The sequence below is a fragment of the Callorhinus ursinus genome, unplaced genomic scaffold (assembly GCF_003265705.2).
Source record: "Callorhinus ursinus isolate GAN/ISIS: 27379988/994484 unplaced genomic scaffold, GSC_fseal_2.0 scaffold28, whole genome shotgun sequence".
NCBI lineage: Eukaryota > Metazoa > Chordata > Mammalia > Carnivora > Otariidae > Callorhinus > Callorhinus ursinus.
Window position 1 is genome coordinate 19,099,708 of NW_027397090.1, and position 19,715 is coordinate 19,119,422.

The 19,715-nt window shown below is 51.6% G+C and overlaps 1 protein-coding gene across 2 annotated transcripts in view; it reads left to right on the plus strand.

Annotated features, from left to right (window-relative positions):
- Positions 1 to 10,785: 10,785 nt before the first annotated feature.
- The window catches only part of SHC3 (SHC adaptor protein 3), a 100,478-nt gene continuing 91,548 nt past the window's right edge, over positions 10,786 to 19,715 (plus strand). For both annotated transcript variants that reach the window (XM_025891679.2, XM_073878198.1), the window contains exon 1: positions 10,786 to 11,353. In XM_025891679.2, the coding sequence (XP_025747464.1) occupies positions 10,898 to 11,353 (456 nt within the window). In that variant the 5' untranslated portion in view covers positions 10,786 to 10,897. The remainder of the gene's footprint in view (positions 11,354 to 19,715) is intronic.

Here is a 19,715-nt window from a genome sequence, read left to right on the forward strand (position 1 = left end):
TCACATCTTACGTAAAGGCGACTTCTAACGGACTGAATGAGTCTGAGCGTAAATAGAAGACCCATCGATAAGCCCATGACAGGCAGACACATCCCAGTCTCCTACTGGAAGCTGTGCAAAGTAAGTTGTACACTCAGGTCACTGGGCAGTAGCTCTACCACCCCCTCACCCAGCTGCCCAAGTAGCAGCCCAGAGCCACGCTCCATGGAGGACAGCAGCTCCTCCGTGGCATGTCCCCACACAGGCTCTGCCCAGTCGCCGTGGAGCCAGCAGCCACCACACACCCTGCAGAACACCCAACTTTCCACCCGGAGCCCAAATGGCAACTGCCATCGCCGATAGGTCAGTCATCTGGTTGGCAGTGCGCAGAGATCTACATATAAAATGTGGTCATCCCATTATGATGCAGAGACAATTCTTCTTCACCTCTTTGTCTATGTTTGTGCATCAATATGAAATTAAAATATAGTGAAAACCCGCAACTTAAGTGTATGACTTGACAAATTTTTGAAATGTATAACCCCTTACATTTTCCAAAAACTCTATCAATATACAAACTATATTCATTAACACAGAAAAGAGCCCTCTGTAAAATTTCAATTGAAGTGTGACCAGCCTGGGCCTTGGCAACCTGTTTTTTTGTTTGTTTTAGTTTTAGTTTTTAGTTTCAGAGGTAGAATTTAGTGATGCATCAGTTGCATATAACACCCAGTGCGCATTCCATCACGTGCCCTCCTCAATGCCCATCCCCCAGTGACCCCATCCCCCCACCCCCACTCCCCCCAGGAACCCTCAGTTTGTTTCCCAGGGTCGAGAGTCTCTCATGGCTTGTCTCCCTCTCTGATTTTATCTTATTTTATTTTTTCCTTCCCTTCCCCTATGTTCATCAGTCCACGTACTTAGTATACGTTCTTTGATCCTTTCCTTTGTACAGAGTTGTGTCTCAGTAACAGTCCCATCTTGGAACAATTCTATTGCAGTGAAAAGATCCCCCCGTGTTTCCCATGTGGGCTACATTGGACAGAGTCTGCTCGTCTCTCCTTGGAATACGTCCGTCACTTCGTTTCCAGAGCAACGCACTCTACTGTGTTTACAGTGGTATGCTTCGGTTTTGTTGCTGTGTGTGTAATCTTCTGGCCCCACTGGGCTTTCCTGTTTTGTTTTTCTCCCAAACCTCCCAACATTAGTTGTGACCCAGGATTTGGTTGTGGGACCACTTTCCTTCCTTAGCATCTCATCCCCTTGCTGAGTCACCTCATTGGTGTTGTGGCTTTAATGACATCGAAACATCCTGACTCACATTCATTCGTCCTTTCCAAACCTTTCCACACAATCCAGACTCACTCACACCCAGCCGCCTCCACGGCATCTCCGTGGGTCATCTGTTGTGCTGGAACCCAACCAGACTTGCCCCAGAACCTGCTCTCTCTCAGCTGTCCCTTCCCATGATGCAGCTCCATCCTGACAGGGCAGCACTGAGGTCCGCCGGGAGCCGCCCCTCACTCACCAGAGCAGAAACTCTGGATTGTGACACTGGCCCTCTGCATGGTGACAAGTCCGCCAGAGGATCCTGGAGTCTGAGACCCCTGGACAGACATGGTGTGGCCGCTGGTGGCTTTGCTTCTCAGCCTTGAGAGATTGGAGGCCATTTTGGGGTTCTAGTTGTCTTCATAACGATGTCCCTCTGTTGTCACCGAGTCTCCACATGAAGAAGAAGCAATACATAGAATTCATATGCATAAATACTGCACCAACATAGGTTGGACGAGTTGTCAGTATATCTAATTATGTACAAATCACAAGACATAATGCATCCATTCGAAAGAGCAATACATATAATTAACATATATAAACATTATACAAATACAGGCTACATATTTATGTATAAATCAACACATATCCATATAAAAGGAATAGTACTTATAATTAATATATATCAATATTATACCAATAAAGGTTATAGAAGTATATTAGTATATACAATTATGTGTAAATCACAATGCATAATATAGCATATAATATGTAAATAATTACATAACATAATATAGCTAATATCCTACATAATTTTACATATGCTAAAATATTTTTGAAAACGGTTAAGATGGTAGACATTTGACTAGGACAGTGAAAGCCACAGAGTCTGGCAGAAAAATAATCTAAGTTAAAAATAGCCAAAACTATCATGTGAGCCCTGAAGGATGAGTCTGAGGTTCCAAGTGAACCTCTGAGGTAGAGGCATGGGCCAAGATCTGCTCAGGCTCAAGTTCACAGGCAGACAACCCCCACTGAGGTCTGGGCAAGTCTCACCACTTTCGGTGTGGAGCCAACCAATCAGATTGAAGGCAAAAGTCTGGTACGCTCTCCACCAATCTAGACCCAGATCCTCGAGGAGCCGTTTGCAAAGTACCAAAATCCAACACTGGTGAGGCTGCCGTGAACCTGGTGTGCTCTTACTGATCGCGGCTGGCAGTGAAAACCCATCAGGGATCCCCAGGAAGCCACTTGGCAGTACCAGTCAAGAGCTCAGAAGTCTGCATTCCCTTGTGATTTCTATTGGGATATAATTCAGGGAATCAAAAGGAGCTGGAGGTCCAAAGGCTCCCATCATGGCACTGTTCACAACCTTCCTAAACTAGAAAGAACATGAGTCCATGGTTGGGGGAGCCTGAGGGAGTTACATCTTCTCGATTCCATGGAACATTATTCAGCCATGAAATGCATTTGTGGAGATCATGTGATAAAATGAGATGTCTCTAAAAATACATTCTTTTGGGCGCCTGGGTGACTCAGTCAGTTAAGCATCTGCCTTCGGCTCAGGTCATGATCTCAGGGTCCTGGGATCGAGTTCCGCAGTGGGGGGTCCCTGCTCCGCGGGGAGTCTGCTTGTCCCTCTCCCTCTGCACCTAACCCCGCTTTTGCTATCTCTCTCTCTCTCTCTCTCAAATAAATAAATAAGTAAACAAATAAACTCTTTAGAAAAATAAAAATACATTCTTTTGAGGAAACATGAACACGAAATAGTTTCCATGTAAAACTGACATGCATATGGTCAAGGAATTGATGGGAATACAGAATCCACTGAAATTTTTCTGAATGAATGAATTCTTCAGGAAAAGCTACAGTTTATTCTACAAGTGAAGTAAGGCTCTCACATTTTTTAATTGAGTGCCTCTCCCCAGCCTGCGGTGGCCTCCCAGCCATCCCTTCACATGCCAGTCCCAGAAGCCCTCTCTCTCCCCCTTTCCCCAAGGCTCAGCCCCCAGACTCCTCTCTCTGAAGTGAGAACTGGTTTGCTTTCTGCTGGGTCCATTTTCAGTGTGCACTGAAGCCTTCCCGTTCCTGTCCCATCTCCCCTGCCTGGGCCAGCACTTCCACAGCTTTCCCACCGAAGAAGTTTGCTTCTTCCTCTCACTGCATGTGCGGTAGATGGTGACCCGTCATTCTTACCTCGGCAATAATAAAACACCTTGATCTAGCCCTGCATGGACTTGTGGTTTGCTGCCGGGTCACCATGGCAACGGTGCACGGTATTCCTGCGCTCCTCCCACAGAGAGGGACTGAGCAGTGGCAGGGCTGGAATTAGGATCCCCCTGCCTCATTGTGGGATTGTGTTTGTGGGGTGCTGGGGTCACACTGGCCTTCCTGCTTGCCTCCCACTAGCCAGGTCACCCCGTAAAGTCACTCAACCTCTCCTGGTTTCAGGGTCCTCACCTGTCAAACGGGGCAATAGTCGGATCTACAGGACCGGGTCGTCAGGATTGGACGGACCGACACAAAGGGCTCTGGGTCCAGGGCCTGCTGCATCCGCTGAGGGTGCAGGCTGAGCGGCCCTCACCCCATTGCTCACACGGGGGTGGGCGGCTGGAGCAGCCTGGATGGAGGGGCAACATTTGGGCCTTAGAAGTGAAGAGATAGCACTTGTGGAGAGGCGCTGACGCCCTGAGAGCTTTCCGGGAGCTGGCCACCACGCAGGCCTGCCTCTGGGACGGGAGTCCCGGCCACGCTGGGGGGAACTGTCCGTAGTGCTGAACCGTTGCGTTCAACCGTTTCGGCACCGGGTTTCCACCCTCCGGGACCTGTTACAGAGCACTCTCCTACCACAGACATTCCTACACCCAGCAGGTGGAGGGTGTGCACCTGAGGGTCCCTGCAGAGAGCACGTCTGCCACCTCAGGGACCCTCCCCTGGCTCTGGCGCCCAACGCTTCTACAAGTTCTAGGTGTGGCTTGCGTTTCTTCCCAACTGAGCATCCCCTGCGCTCATTCCCCCTTTCCCTAGTGTCCGGTTATCCTCCCCTTTCCACATTGTCATCAGCAATAAACTCCCTTCCGTTTCCAGCCTCCTCACAGGATGACCCTAACGTCTGGCTTTAGTGAAACTGAGACCCTCCCCCTCCCCTGCCCTCTGGTGTGGCTGCTTCCTCTCCCCACCTATGCCTCAGGGGCACCACCGGGGGACCTGCTTCCATCCACCTCCCTGGGCTGTGCATCCCTAAGAATCCGGGCTGCCGCCTCCCCAGGCCTTTAAGGCCACTGGGCCTGCATTTTCTCTTCCTTCGGTGGCCATTTCCATCTCTGTCCTTCCTCTCTCCAGCCTCCTGCCCGCCCCTGTTAGCCTGCCTTCCTCTTGCCCCCCCCCCACCTGCATCCTTGGATGAGTCTCAGTCCAACGATTCACTTTGTTTCCAGCTCATGTGTAGGCAGAGGTACACTATCAGAGAAGACCAACCCTCTACTCTGAGGGACACCACAGTTTTGTTTTGTTTTTTTTAAGAATTTTTAAATTTATTTGTCAGAGAGAGAGCTTGCAAGCAGGGGGAGCGGCAGGCAGAAGAAGAAGCAGGCTCCCCGCCGAGCAAGAAGCCTGATGCAGGACTCGATCCCAGGACCCTGGGATCATGACCTGAGCCAAAGGCAGACACTTAACCCACTGAGCCACCAGGCATCCCCTCTTCTCACGTTTTAAGTACAAACTTCACTTTCATGTTGTACAGAAAATCAGGTATAACAACCAAATCCGGCATAAAGATCTTCTGGCTTCTTACTGTGGCCACAGAGAGATTTATCTTGGGTCCAGCTCCTCTTGCCCTGCCCACCTCGCCATTGCCGGGCTCCTGTACCTCTGGCTTCCCGTGGGTTTGGCCGACAGGGGGCACCTACAGGAGATGGGAGAGTGGGGTACAGAGACGGGGCATTTCCTCCCCGCTCCTTCCCATCACTGGTTCTGCCTTCCAATCAGCTCTCCTCCAAAATTCCAGCTAGAATTCCACTGGCTCGGGCGCCTGGGTGGCTCAGATGGTTAAGCGTCTGCCTTCGGCTCAGGTCATGATCCCAGGGTCTTGGGATCGAGTCCCGCATCGGGCTCCCTGCTCTTTGGGAGCCCGCTTCTCCCTCTGCTTCTCTCTCTCTCTCTCTCTCTCCCCCTCTGTCTCTCATGAATAAATAAATAAAATATTAAAAAGAATAATAGGAATTCCACTGGCTCCAGAGATTCCACTGTCCTCCATCAGTCCCAAAGGTGGGGATGGTAAGAACCCTTGGTGAGAAAGTAAGGTGAAGGGAAGGAATCCCGGTGCTCTCCATTCCTTGGACTCCCTCAACCCTGTCTCTGGAAGCATCTGTTTACCCAGGTCTCTTCCTTAGAATACCTGTCTCCTACTCAACCCCGACGGTCAGCTCCCCAGTTCCTCCCTCACTCCCCTCCGCGCTCTGGGGTGATAGTTCTGCCCACCCTCCTGGCCCTCCCCCTCCCCTGGGTCTCCGTCTGTCCCCGATCCTGTTCTCCCCTAAACGCACCCCTCATTCTTCCATGACCTGCTCCACCTTCCGTGCTGTACCTCCAGCCATGGCCTCAGACCCTCCCTTGCATTTCACTCCACCTTCTGGAAAGCATGAATTTTTTTCATCCATTTTCTCATCTCTTGTGTGGTTGGCACCATCCTGTGACCTAAGTCGTAGCCCCTCCACTCTCCTTGCTAAAGTGTCATGGTTCTCAGTATACGCCTGACTCAAGCTCTCTGAATTAGGTGAGGTTCTGGCCATAAGTGTGGCTTTGGAGTCAGGCACCCTGGCCAGTTCCTAACCCCGTGTGGCCCTGGCTCACTTCATAAGCCTCTGATCCCCAGGTTCTCTCCGTGCAGAATGGGGTGTAGGTGCTATCTCACAGGCCACAGGAGCTGAAGGGCATGACAGGTGTACACGGCTCAACATGGGATGCTTCAAGTAGTTACAACTGCTGCTGGTGCTCATGTTAACCATTACTGATCTTATCCTGAAACCAGGGTGGGTCCCCCGGCCCCCCAACTCTTATGTTGAAACTTAGCCCCCAGTGTGATGGCGCTTGCAGGCAGAGCCTTTGGCAGGTGAGTAGGTCCTGAGGGTGGAGCTCCAGGAATGGAATTAGTGCCCTTATAAAAGGACCCCCAAGAACCCCCTGGCCCCATCAGCCACATGTGAGGATGCATGAGAAGACAGTCCCCTAGGAACCAGGAGTGGACTCTCTCCAGACGCCCAGTCTGCTGGAGCCTTGATCTTGGGCTTCCAGGCCCCAGAACTGGGAGGAATAAATGCTGTTAAAGCTGCCTGGTCTAGAGCATTGTGTTATAGCAGCCGAGCTAAGACACCGGGGCTTCATCCAACCAGGTTTCCACGTGTGTCTCCAGCTCCTGGTCATTTTTTCTCAGCTCCCATCCTGGACGCCTGGCATTTCCTTGGGATTCCTCCTCACCCCTCTTCCTTCCTAAATGTGCATCAGTCACCGAAGAGCTCAGCATCACCTGCACTCCAACAACCTTCAAGGTCCCCTCCTCAGCGTTGAGTGGCTCTCTGCGGATGTGCCACCACTCCCACACACCCAGAACCCAGCCCTCACCTTCCTTCCTCCACCTGCACTCTGCGTCCCAACAGATGAGACTCATTCAGCCTCACCATTCAGTCAGAAGCATGGCCTTTGCTCTGCATCCCTCTCCCTGGGGGCTGCAGAGGACCCTGCCCAAGGCTCCTCCACAGCTGTCCTCCTCCCCGCTGCAGGGGTGTGGGGGTCTCCAGGGTCCCCTCCCTCAGGAGCTCAGCTACAGAGGGGCTTGGTTGTAGGGCCACACTCTGGGAGATGCTGAGTGAGGACGAGGGAGGATCCAGGAAGCCAGGAGGGAGCTCTGCAGGCCCACCTCTCCCTCTGCCCAATCCTATGGCCTTCCCTGCTCACCACGGGGCATCTGGCACCCCAAACTCTATCTCAGCTCTGCCTCCCGACAAGCCGACCTGCTCACTTGCCCTCATCCACCCTTGACATGTAGATCGTTTAACCTTCTCACCATATCTTGAGCCCACCCCCTCCTTTCCAGCCCACTGCCCTTGCCTTCCTTCAAGACCCCATCACGTTTCACTTGTACTGTTATCTGCTACCCTCTCAACTCCCCAGAACACCCCATGTTACTGTTCAGGGTGTCCACATAAAATACAAACCTGCGCATACTATGCAGTCTCAAATCCCGCATCGCGAGGGAGACACCCTCCATGTCCAGCTGTCTTAATGACCTGGCCTCCCAGTATTGCCCCCACCCAACCATCTACACGGGGCTCTGGAAACACTGAGTCGTGCAAGCCTCGGGCTGCTCCTCACATAACCCCTCTTCCTGAGGTGTCTCTTCGCCTCCATGTAACTGGAAGATCCCAGAAATCCCTCAAAACTCTGCTTCGGAGTCACCCCTGCTGACGTCACCCCTGACATCCTTAGGCCAAGGTCAGTAGACTCCCCTGTGCAGGGTTTTGTATCCCACATATATTTAAATTGCTGCATAACATACTGGGTTATTGTGAAAATGTCAGATTTTCTGCTTCTCGGGGTAGAACGAAACCTTCTCGGGAGCAAAGCCACCGTCCCCAGGGCCCATCTTCAGGCACTCGAGGCAGTAGCCTCTAGAAGCAGGAAAAGGCGAGGAGAGGGGTTCTCCCCTAGAAACTCCAGAAGGAACTTGCTGCCACCCACCCTGGACTCTATCCCTGGGTGACCCATGCCAGACTTGTGCCGGCAACATTGGCAGATAACACAGTTGGGTCATTTTAAACCACTAATTATGGGATTATGACATCAATAGAAAACCAACACTTTTAAGTTAATAGATTTAAAAAGGGAAACCACAGTATTCTGGAAACCACGATATTCTGGAAAAGCTACTGTCAATGACCCCAGGCATTCTTGAGTCTGAAGCCTGATTTTATAGTGGTTTCCTTCCTTTGCTTTCCTTCTGTGCTACCAGACTACGAAAATCTCATCAGGCATTGATCTCTACACCATTACAGTCTGAGAGTACCTAAACTCGGCAAGACAGGCCCTGGGTGAGGGCCCCGGCATGACCTGGGAGGGAGGGCGTGGGTTTCCTGCTGGGCTTACAGATTTCTTTAATTACAGATCTTCTCCCATGCAGTACATTTATATTACTGTGATAGTTTAAAATGGCCAATTTCCCTCCACTTGGCTCATGATAATAAGAGGAATCAAAAATCTCCTGTTGGCTAAAGGGTTAACTGTGGAGCTTGAATTTTTTTTTTTTCCTCCTTGGGGACTCAGAACTTGCACGCATCTTTGATGATCCTTTCACAAAAAGAATCAAGGGCGAGATGCCTAGGGCTTGAATGTGCGTTTGCTGTACATTCATGATAAATGCTGAACCAAATGGCACATTCATGGCTGCTTCTTGCTTGTAAATGAACTGCTGAATGAAAGTTTTGGGGCACAGCTCACCTCCAACAGAAGCTGTCCTGTTCACACTGGGAGCTGACCAACGGTTCTTGAATTTTCTTGAAAAACTAGTTTTTCCGCTCTCCACGACAGCGGTGCCTTCCTCCTTGCATTTTGTAATCAGGCTGGCTTTTTTTTTTTTTTTTTTTCCCACACTGCCGTTGGAATAAAGATCCCGCCTTTGATTGAAATGGAATCTTCCACTATTGAGCAAGCCTTCTTCAATGAGTCATCGGGGCGGCTGCTCATTGGCTGAGGCCGCTGGAGCCAGGGGATTGCCTGGCACCGGCTTGCAGGGCCCGGCTTCATTCACAGAATCTCTGGCTCGCTGCTAGCCCTTCCATTCACACAAACAGCCTCTCATTCACATTTTGCTGTTTTTGTCTGCTTCTAATGAAGAGCGGGGTTTGGGAATGATAGGGCGTTTTTGCTTCAGATTTGGGGGGAGTTCCGCTCTCCATCACCATCGTCGATGGGGTGTGCACTTGCTGTTGCTAAGCGAGCAAGGGGAAGGGCGAGAATGAGTGCCTGCACCCAGGGAGGGCCGCTGCGGCCCTGCACTCCTGCATCCGGATGGCCGGCCTCAGCTGCCGGCCAGGAGCCGCCCTCAGGGCACTTGGTCCGTAAAACTCTGCTGGGCTCAGTGGCCCTTGGGACACATGCCTAGTCGTGGGTGGGAGAAGGCAGGGTGCTAAAGGTAAATTCATTTGCTTGCACAGAGTTGCCTGGCCATTTGCACAGGGAGGTTTGTCTGTGTCAGGTGGGTTATCTCTATGCACGGCCCGCGGTGCCAGGGCTCAGCGGGTTTGAGTCTCCGCTGACCTTCTGGGGGCCGCCAACGCCCGTTCCCCTCGCTGAGAGGAAGGAGGCCTGCACCCGTCCCCTGCAGCCGAGTCTGACTCCTGAAACGGATCTGCTGTGTAACCAGAGCAGCTGCATGTTTTTCCTCCTTAATGCAGGGTTGAAAAGCGGCAACAGAAGGGACACTGAAATGTATTTGTAACGTTTGGTAGGCATTTTTCCAGACCTTGAGCACATTCAGTTGGGATAAAGCTTCAAGCCCAGCCCCCTTTTTGGAATGGATTTCTGGAGCCGGCTGCCATTCCTCAGAGAAGTCCTCTTCTTTTTTGGAAGTAGGTTTTCAACCTAACCCCGACTGAGGAAGGCTGTTGTCCGTAGCAGGGAACACATCCTCACTGGCTCTGTGCAGATCTTTCTTTCTTTCTTCTTCTTCTTCTTCTTATTTATTTATTTATTTATTTTTGGAGGAACTGCATTGCCACAAAGACACTTGTCATGGCTGCTCTTTTGCCTTGAAAAAAAAATAGAAAAACCCAGGAAATTGGTATGTTATGTTCACCTGGGAGTAAATATTCTTTTCTTTTCTGTTCTTTCTTTTCTTTTTTCCTTTTTTTTTTTTTTTGGCTATTTACCAATTTCTGCTGCTTTCCAAATCAGAATTCATGAGGATCCGCTGAAGATTTTATTCTTAAAAAGCCTCCGTCACATTTTAACGCATGGCTGTGAGACACTTAGGGGCTTCCACGGAGGGCTGAGCGGGGGACAGGAAGCCCTAGCACAGAAGAAGGGGTTTCAGAAAGTTCATCTGACCGTCCGCAGGGACTGGACTGACCTCCGGCACAGATGCTGAGTCGGTGGGGGGATGGGGAGGCGAGCAACCAAAGGTTGGAAGGAAATCTCTGGGAAGGTAGAAAAGGCAGTTTGAGAATTGATTGGCTCTAGTGTGCTGTCAGTGGGTGTATGTATTTTTTTTCTTTTTTCTTTCTTTCTTTTTCTTTCTTTCTTTCTCGTGTGCGTGTGTGTGTGTGTGTGTGTGTGCGCGCGTGTGTGCGCTACAGGAAGTGATTTGCAGTGCTCCCCGGGCCTTTGTTGAGAAGGGTCTCCTCTGGAGTGAGTCACGCTCTCGCTGTGCGCAGCCGGAGCCGCTGGGCGCTCCCCTTCGGAAGCGATGCCTGGAGCGGCGCGAGCGTGCAGCCCTCCGCAGCCGAGCGCGGGGCCGGGGCTGCGCGGCCGCGGCGGCGCGGGCCGCTAGCGGGGAGGTGGCGCCGCTGTCCCCCGCTGTCCCGGCCGCCGCGTCCCGCCGGGCCGCGCTCGCCCCTGCAGCGCCCGGGCGGATGCGGTCAGCCCACGGAGGGGCATGCTTCCACGCACCAAGTACAACCGCTTCAGGAATGACTCGGTGACATCGGTCGACGACCTTCTGCACAACCTGTCGGTGAGCGGCGGCGGCAAGGTCTCGGCGGCGCGCGCGGCCCCGGCGGCGGCCCCCTACCTGGTGTCCGGAGACGCGCTGCGCAGGGCGCCCGACGATGGGCCGGGCAGCCTGGGCCACCTGCTCCACAAGGTGTCCCACCTGAAACTCTCCAGCTCGGGCCTCCGCGGGCGCTCGGCGGCCAGGGCGCGGGCGGGCGCGCGGCTCTCGGGCAGCTGCAGCGCGCCCAGCCTGGCCGCCCCGGACGGCAGCGCGCCCCCCGGCCCCGGCGCCCCGGCCATGCGCGCCGCCAGGAAGGGCCGGCCCGGCGATCAGCCGCCGCCGCGCGCCCCGCACGCCAGCGACCAGGTGCTGGGGGCCGGAGTCACCTACGTCGTCAAGGTGGGTGCGGGTGCGGGCGCGGGCCGAAGGGTGGGTCGCCGCGGAGGCCGGGAGGCGCGCGCTCCTTCTCGGCCGACTCACGGGGCCGCGGGGATGGGGCTTTGCGGACGCGCCCGCTGCGCACCCGTGGGGAAAAGCTTTGCCATGGGTGACCTCACTCTGGCCTGTTTTCTCTTTGGCTCCACTCCCCTGGCCACTGACTGTGCCATGTGTCCGGCCAGTGGTCCTCAGGGCATGGGCCCCTGTCCCTGGGAAGTGGGCACCAGGCCGACGCAGTGAACACACTTGGAAGGACCGGACAGCCCTGCCCCGAGAAATGCAGGCGGTGTGACTACTTCTGCTGTGTCTGCCCCAAGAGGCAGGGTGGGTGGTTCGGTTCCCGCGGCTTCTAGCATGCAGGCCAAACGCTGCCTTGCTTTATGTAAGCCGCTTGTACTTCCTACCCAGCAAGGTTTTCTCTGGTGTGTCTGCCTTTCCTTCCCTACCTGAGGGTTTTGGTTCACAGCAGCAGAGGCGAATTTAGGACTGTTTTTCCCTGGGGCTGTAGCCTTCCCTTTAAATAGGCTGAAAGGGGCTGAGCACGGGGCCTGGAGCTGCCGGCTGGAAAGGAGGTTTTTCCTCCAACACAAAGAATTATACAATCATGCCCAATGTGGTCCATAAAATTCCTCCCCTATACAAACATTTTATGATGTTTAAAGAGCCAACACGCAGCTCCCGCCCACCGGCCTGCCCCATACTCATGTCTTCCTGCCTGTTGGACAGTAGTGAGCTGTCCCTGGGCCCTGCGGCCCGGCAGACATCTGCCAGACAGGGGGAAGGGGTGGGAGCTCTATGATTTGTCAGGTCACTCCAAGGCATGGCTATGTGTTTAAAAAGCAATGAGACGCACACAGTATCTCCACTGTGCCGTCAAGCACGCTGAGAAGCCTGCAGGGCGTCTAGCCTCCACGGATTGGCTACAGATTCAGTTTAGAAATTCAGCAGACACATCCTCAGGTGAAATGTTGTGTCTTGGCAGTGTGGGGACCAAAATATTAAAAGAAGCAGTTAACTGTGGATGATCTGTAACTGTCTAAACAGGACTGACAAAGGAATGTGATCCTCACTGTTAAAAATGGGGCCTCTCATCCGATGGAGGCTGCTTTCTACTGAATCTTCATCTTACCTTCCGAAAATGGATTCATTTGTTTTACAGAAGGGATGAAGATCGGCATAAAACATGCATGTCTGCTTGAGTTTTTTTATAAAAGAGAGTGAATATCCTTCCTGTGGTCTTTCTTTAAATTATATAACCAGGAGCCAAAACAAAAAGAAAAAACAAAACCAAGCAAAAAACCCTGACAACTTTGAGGTGAAATCGTGGCACTGGAGTCGATGACTTCTAGTGTGCTAATATAATTGCTATCTCAAAAAAAAAAAAAAGAAAAGAAAAACCCAGAAAAAGAGCCTACGTTTAAAATAGACAGACCTTGGCAAAGCTCGCTCTCTATGCCTGTCATGTGGAACATAGGAGGTAGTTTTCAAATGGAGGGAGAATTCTCAAACTTAACGCCTTTAAAGTTTTCTTTTAGAAAAAGCATCCCTCCCTTGGCTTAGAGCTTTGCTGTTGCTTTTCGAAGAGCGATCCAGTTTAAAGGTCAGTTGTGGTTGGATTCAGAGCAGAGCGAAGCGAGTCAGCACTGCAGGGCCATCCTGTTGGTGTAAGGCTGTGAACCCGGGCAATAGCAGAACTCATGTGAGCAGAAGCTGGGTCTGCCCAAGCCTCTGGGTTTGGGGGTCACATGATCGTGCCTCCAGTAAATGGTGGCAGTGCCCGCGGGGCACCTAGCCTGCCTGCTTAGCATTCGGTGCCATGAATGGTGGTCAGGTGAACATCAGCTTAGGCTTCACCAGAGAAGTGTGGAAGCACATAGCAAGGAGGTCGGACGCTGAGGACAATGTCTCGTGCACACACTTGATTCCCGGGATCACATGGCGCTCTGTTGGTGTGCATTTCCGCATTGCCCGTGTTGAGTTGAACATCATGGACTTATTCTCTGGGAGAATCATAAAACTGAAAAAAAAAAAACCTCTTAACTTGGTATTATTTGCTGATCTGTGAATAGTTTTACCAGTATCTTGGCTTTTTTTCTCTCTGGTAGAGAGAAAGAGGCAATGTTTCTTACATGACTGTACATCGGCTGTCAATCTAAAGGCTGAGGGTTTGAGAAAGAACTAATTATTGCCTTGGATTTAAATTTATTTCTAAATTAAGGAGCCCCCCACAATGTTTTCTTATTTCTAAATTCATATGCTGTATAATTATAGGTTTTCCCCCTCGTAGAAATACCTGCTATGGCACTACGAGGACGCTGTCTGCAAGATTTTTATTGAAAAATATTTCAGCTCCATCTGCTTACATGGGAGTAGAAACTGTGAAGTGCAGGAGTCTGGTGGGGTTTGCTCACCTAGGAAACATCAAACTATTTGAACAGCAGGTTGTAATCTTAATTAATGAAGGATATGAAGTTTAGAGACGGAGAAGGCTCCTGAGCAACAGGAGAATTCCAAGCTCAGCGGGTTTGACTCGTCCCGCGTGCCACCAGCGAGTATGCTGCTGATAGGGCACCAGGGCCCTGGGCTCCTCCAGACGGCCACTCCAGGGCTGGATGGACGTCAGGAGCCCTTCCTGGCAGGACTTTTGTACCCTCCTAGTGTTGTGGGATTGCAGGGTTCTTGTCTCACGGAGCTCAAGAATGAATCTCGCTGACACATAAGGGTGAAGTGAAGTGAAAGTTTATTAAGTGAAGGCGAGAACAGAAACGAAAGAAAAAAGCTCTCTAGAGTGAGCAGGGTCCCGAATGGGTGGCCACTGTGGGCTTTTAGGGCTGGTCTTTTTACAGAAAACTGACTAGGGAACTTAAGTCTTCTTGAGGTCACCACCGATAACACCATGATCACTGTCTCCTTTGGTTACTTTCAGTGGTCAATTTGTAACTATCATGAAAATATCTCATCTATGACATTTAAGACCAAGGAGGGGGTCTCCTTATGTTCCCTTGTCTCTGGCATTTCTCCACATCAGGGATTTCTCGTAGCCTGGTCCTGTCGCCCCTTACCCATCTCTTGCCACCCACAGCCCCACCTGTCCCTTACTCACGAGGTATGCTTGACCCTCATTTTTCTCTTTTGGTAACACAACCGCAAAGAACGATGAATATTGTCATGACAATTCCATCTCAAAACCACATTTGGACCTGGAAGGTGGGTAGAAATTGTTTTGATTATACTGCTGTCCACCTTGAAATTCTTTTGCCTCGGAGTCCAAGGCGACTACACCTGAGTGTCCATTGGGGCTATGGCCAGTCTTTGGCGGGTTTTGAGGGCGATGTTGGGGTGCTCCACGCACAGGCCTGCAGAGTGAACAGCTTAGGAAGGAGAGACAAGATTGGACATGCCACTGGCCGAGGTAGGAGGGCCATCTGAAGGCCAGCATGGCCTTGAGGTTCAGCCCTGACCCTGACTGATGGGCGCAGTAGTGTGGGGGCTGCTTGGGGTCCCGCCACCGGCCCCAGGGTCCCCAGAAGAAGGACTTCTCCTAGAGCACATTACACCACAGACTCAAAACCAGCAAGGAGGTGACCTCATTTAGGGCTGACTCCAGTGCCCACAGCAAGAATTGGGAACCAAGTGAGGAGCGGTGACCTCGGGTGCTCACTGGTCACTCTCAACACAGACAGGGATGGTGACCTGCTGCTAAATGTGATGGCCCCTTTGGACATCTGCAGATGGCTGTCTGCTCTTACCCCAGTCTCGGTTAGGGGCTATTTGCAGGAGATTCTATCAGTCAGAGAGTTACGGACTTTTCTCCTGATACACTGGACTGTTTTTCTTTGGGAATGAAGCCTTCTTTTTAGAAAAACTCTTTCAAAAATTATTTTGTTTCTCCCCTTTGTGAATCTGATGATATTTGGGGTGGTATAAATTATTCGTTTTATTTATAAATGTTCTATTGCTCTTTATAGATGGTCTTTATAAACTGCACTTTCTCCAAAAATTATTTTAAATTGGTATTCTATCCGCTTGCCTTAGATTCATTAAAAATACCTTCAATCTTCCATGTCTTAGCATTGTATTCCTGTGACACCATGAGTAAAGGTCATTGCAGACTTATTTTGCCATGAGACATTATCATGATGGGATTGATTGAATTTTGTTTTAGTTCTGGATGAACAAAATTGTTCTGCGATGTGTAGTAGAACTTTCAAAGTTGATGTAAATTTTTTTTTGAACAATCTCATAATATGGGTGGCTTACATGTAAATATTATCTAAATGGTTTGAAAAAGTTTAAGAAATTCTTTTGAGATTAATAGACAAAATTATTAGTTTAATATGGGAAGTGTATTAGCTCTCTTTTTATGTGACACAGTAATAGCAAGTGTGTTAAATGTGTGTGCACTCTACACCACGCACATACCACACACACATGCACACGTACACACAGACACACATGCACACCAAACAGGTAGACAACTTGTGATGACTTTGGACAGGGGTGATTTTCTTTCCTGTGAGAAAAATACTAAATGTCATATTTACAGAAATACCTGATTATCTCATTCATTTTTTCTTATTCATGTTTAAGAGAAAATCATTCTGGGAGAGATAAGCTATTGATCACACTTTAATCCTGCAAAGCATAGACTTCCTTCTTCTCTACTTTCCCACTGTGTTTTATCTTTGATTATGTCTTACTGGTGAGGAAGGCACGATACGTGTTATTTAAACAAAGTCCTGGTAACGGAGAATGTGGGCAGCGAACGTGCAAACCCGCATGAGAGGCTGGCTTTCCAGCCAATAGGCTCATCCCGAAGGGTATGCAAAGCCCACAGCCCCTCTCTTGGATGTGGTGCCTTGGCGCAGGGACATGGCCCAGCATGGTGGCCTGGCTCTGGAGGTGGCAGGTGTCATGGCGGGACATCTCATGCTCCCATAGCTCCCAGGGCTGGTGGAGAGGGGCCTGCTCTGCGGTGCCTGGGCCATGCTGCTCAGGGTCAGGGCCAGACTGCACGGCGCTCCTGCCCAGGATGTTTGATGGGTTCAGAGGAAGTACGGTGAGGACCCGGCCTGTTAAATGAGAATCGTCAAGGACTGATGAAGTCAAACTGAATTATTTAATTCAGAAGTGAGATGGTTTCAGATGACATGGAGAGAAATGGCCAGTCGTACATATTTGTAAAGAACAAAAAGAAAAATTTGAATTTAGCATAGAAGACCTACAGTATGCAGTGGATAAGGAGTGTCTTTATGGTGGGGGCACTGAGCACGGGGGTGGCCTCCTGAGTGGGTGGGCCTCACACGGGTACCGATTTTCAGTTGCGCTAAAACCCCCACAGACCATGCCGTGCCCGTGAGGTTTTACCTGCCCCGCCCCCACCCCAGGGCCGGGACCGCGGCCTGCCCATGTGCCCAGCCTGCCCCTCCCAGCACGAGGACAGGTGGAACCCACATTAAGAAATAATTCCTATAACCCTAGCTCCCCCCCCAAAAAAAAAAATCTGAAATGGTTGTTGAATTTTTTCAAGGGCTTTTTCAGCATCTAGTGAGATAAATAGGTATTTTTCACCTTTTTCCGTTAATGTGGCGAATCATCTATCTTTGTGACACACGTGTCTCGGCTTCCTGTGTGAACGCTCCCTGCTGCTGGTCTTTGCGGGCAGATGTCTGTCCGGCTCCTCGTCAGGAGACACAGTCGTCCACGGTCTGGCCCTCGGCTTGTCCTCTGAGCCCCACACTGCGGCCACAGGGAAGAGCTCGTTCCGCCCAGACCCGCTGCCCCTCTGGCCTTCAGTCTTCACTCACGTTCTCCCCATCTGGGCCCTTCTTTCTACCCCGTCTTGGCCTTTATTCTAATAAAGCTCTGTGAGCTAAGGACCTCTCCGTAAGGGCCCCAGGCTCCCGGTTCGCCTTTGTAGTCACTTCCATCCCCAGCAGGTGCCTACCGCGGGGCTCCTGAGAACCCAAGAGAAATCAAATGGCTCCCACTCTCAAGGAAGTCGCTCCTTACGGGGGAAGCCACTCCTTGGGGGTGTTCCATGTGTGATGAGGCCAGGAGCTGTGGGGACGGGGGTCCTCCACTCTTCCCAAGACCCCTCTGGGCGCAGAGCCTCAGGTAGGCAGACGGTGACAGAGACCAGGGTGAGAGGCGGCTGAGGGCCAGGGGGAAACCAGACAGAGCAGAGGGGACCAGTCAGGTGGGTGACCTGGGGCCTACTTACATGTACTTGGCTGTTAAGAATGTAACTCCAAAGAGGCACATTTTGGACTCTTTTCCATTAAAAGATTGCTAGATAATTATTCTTTCTGTGAATGGGCATGTGTGCAGGGTCCAGCCAGAGTCCTCACAGGCTGTTCTGTAGATGGGAAGCGTGATTAGCAGACCCACGAATTCTCTTTAAAGCTAATTATGGGAAGGTTTCGGTAAGAGAATCAGCTTTAATGAGAGCCGTGAGTGGTCATTATGAAGTTAAATATTGTATAGCCAGATTTCACCAGGACATTTCCACCCAGAAAGCTAACCTCCTGAATACTTCCTGGTGCCCCCACCTCCAAGGAAAGCGCCAGATTTATGAAAAAGATGAGGGAGGGTGAGTGGATGCAGGAAGTGTTTTTGCGGGCGCCATCAGTCCCCCGTGGAGGGGATTCTAGGTTGTGAAGGAGGTTCGGGACTATTTTCCAAAAGGAGTGCACGATCCCGTTGAGCAGGGAACGATGCTCCACTGGAAACACACAGACAGGTTCACGTCCAATAAGCTGCTGGTGGCCTGGGGAGGGTGGAGAGGGCCTGGAGCTGGCAGGAAGGCTTCATGGAGGGCTGGGGTGGGTGCAGGTCCTGGGAGACTGTCGGGTCTGTGCGGGCGGGGGGCTGGCGGATGCTCCAGGCCGGGGAGTCAGCGCAGGAAACCCACTGGAGGAGTGAGCGGCCCGGCGTTTGCTCAGGGATGGTGCCGACCTTCCACCAGGCTGGCCCAGGTCAGAGGGCAGCGAGGCATCAGCTGCCATGTGTCGGTGGCTCGGGCTGCGGCGCCTCAGAGTCGGGGGGACGCTCCCCATTTACTGGAGGGGCCCACGTGCTGCTGTCCCCGGGGGATTGCCGGCCTTGGCAGGGCGGATCTCCTTCCTCACCAGGCGAGGTCCCTGAGGGTATGTGTCCCTGCCTCCGTTTCTCTAAGCTAATGTCTCTTACTCCGCCGCCGACAGACTCGACCTCACTGTTTCTAGGCTTCTCTGATCTGCTCACATCCCAGCCTGTGGATTCCCATGTAAGATTCTACCCATAGAAGGAACCTGGTCCAATTGCCAATCAGGCTGTTATTAGCGTTATGCCCTGTCCTGAGGATAATCTGGGCCTTAGTTCATATGCCCACACAACGGGGGGTGAGTGCATCTTTGCCCGAGATCCAAGAAAGGGGGGTAGGGCTTTCCTTACGGCTGGTTCCTTGTGATCTCCAACAGCATTACTCATGACTCTCGGAGTCACACTTCCTTTTATTAAAAGGCTCAAGGCACACTCACCTCTGCCACCACCCTCCACGTCCACTGCCTGCCACAGGCCACGGGACTCTTACGGGCCTCCAGCCACAGCCTCTGCCGTCAGGGCTCAGAACTGTGATGGAGAAAGCCAGTGCAGTGGCCCCTGGGCATTGTGCCGCCTGTCCAGCAAAGCGAATGTCCCGTCGCAGAAGGCGTGGGGGGCAGGGTGGGCATCGAATCCTGATGCGTCCACACCCTGCGGCCACATGCAGCCGTTTAAGACAGAGCCTGCCGTGGTGACTGGAAGAGATCTTCACGAGGGATGGTCAGGCGAGCAGAGAGCATGATGCAATGATGTGTGTCATCGGCGCCCATTCTCGCGAAGGGGACAAGCACAGTGCTGGTGGGAGCCTCCGGCAGCCTGCCCTGAGCCGCCGCCAGCCTCTGTGCAGAAAATCAGCGGGGCGATACGGGACCGAGCGACACTCAATCCCACGAGCCGGGGCCACACATAGAGTACTCGGTGAAGCCGCAGCAGAGGAAGTGTGTTTATCTGGTGCCCGTGCGGCGACCGACAAGATAGACCTTAGCTGGAGCCAAAGAACGAGTCTAAGCAGAATGATCGAAATCCAGAATGGATTCAAATTAGAAATTCATGAAGAAAGACAACGGGAAAATCTCCAAACACTTGGAAATTAGGCAACATGCCTATAAATAACAAAGGACAAAGGCGACATCTCAAAGGAAATTTAAAAATACACAGAACTGAATGAACATGAAGGCACCACATATCAAAGTATGTGGGACGTGATGGAACAGAGCAGGGAGGGATGTTTGCGGCACCA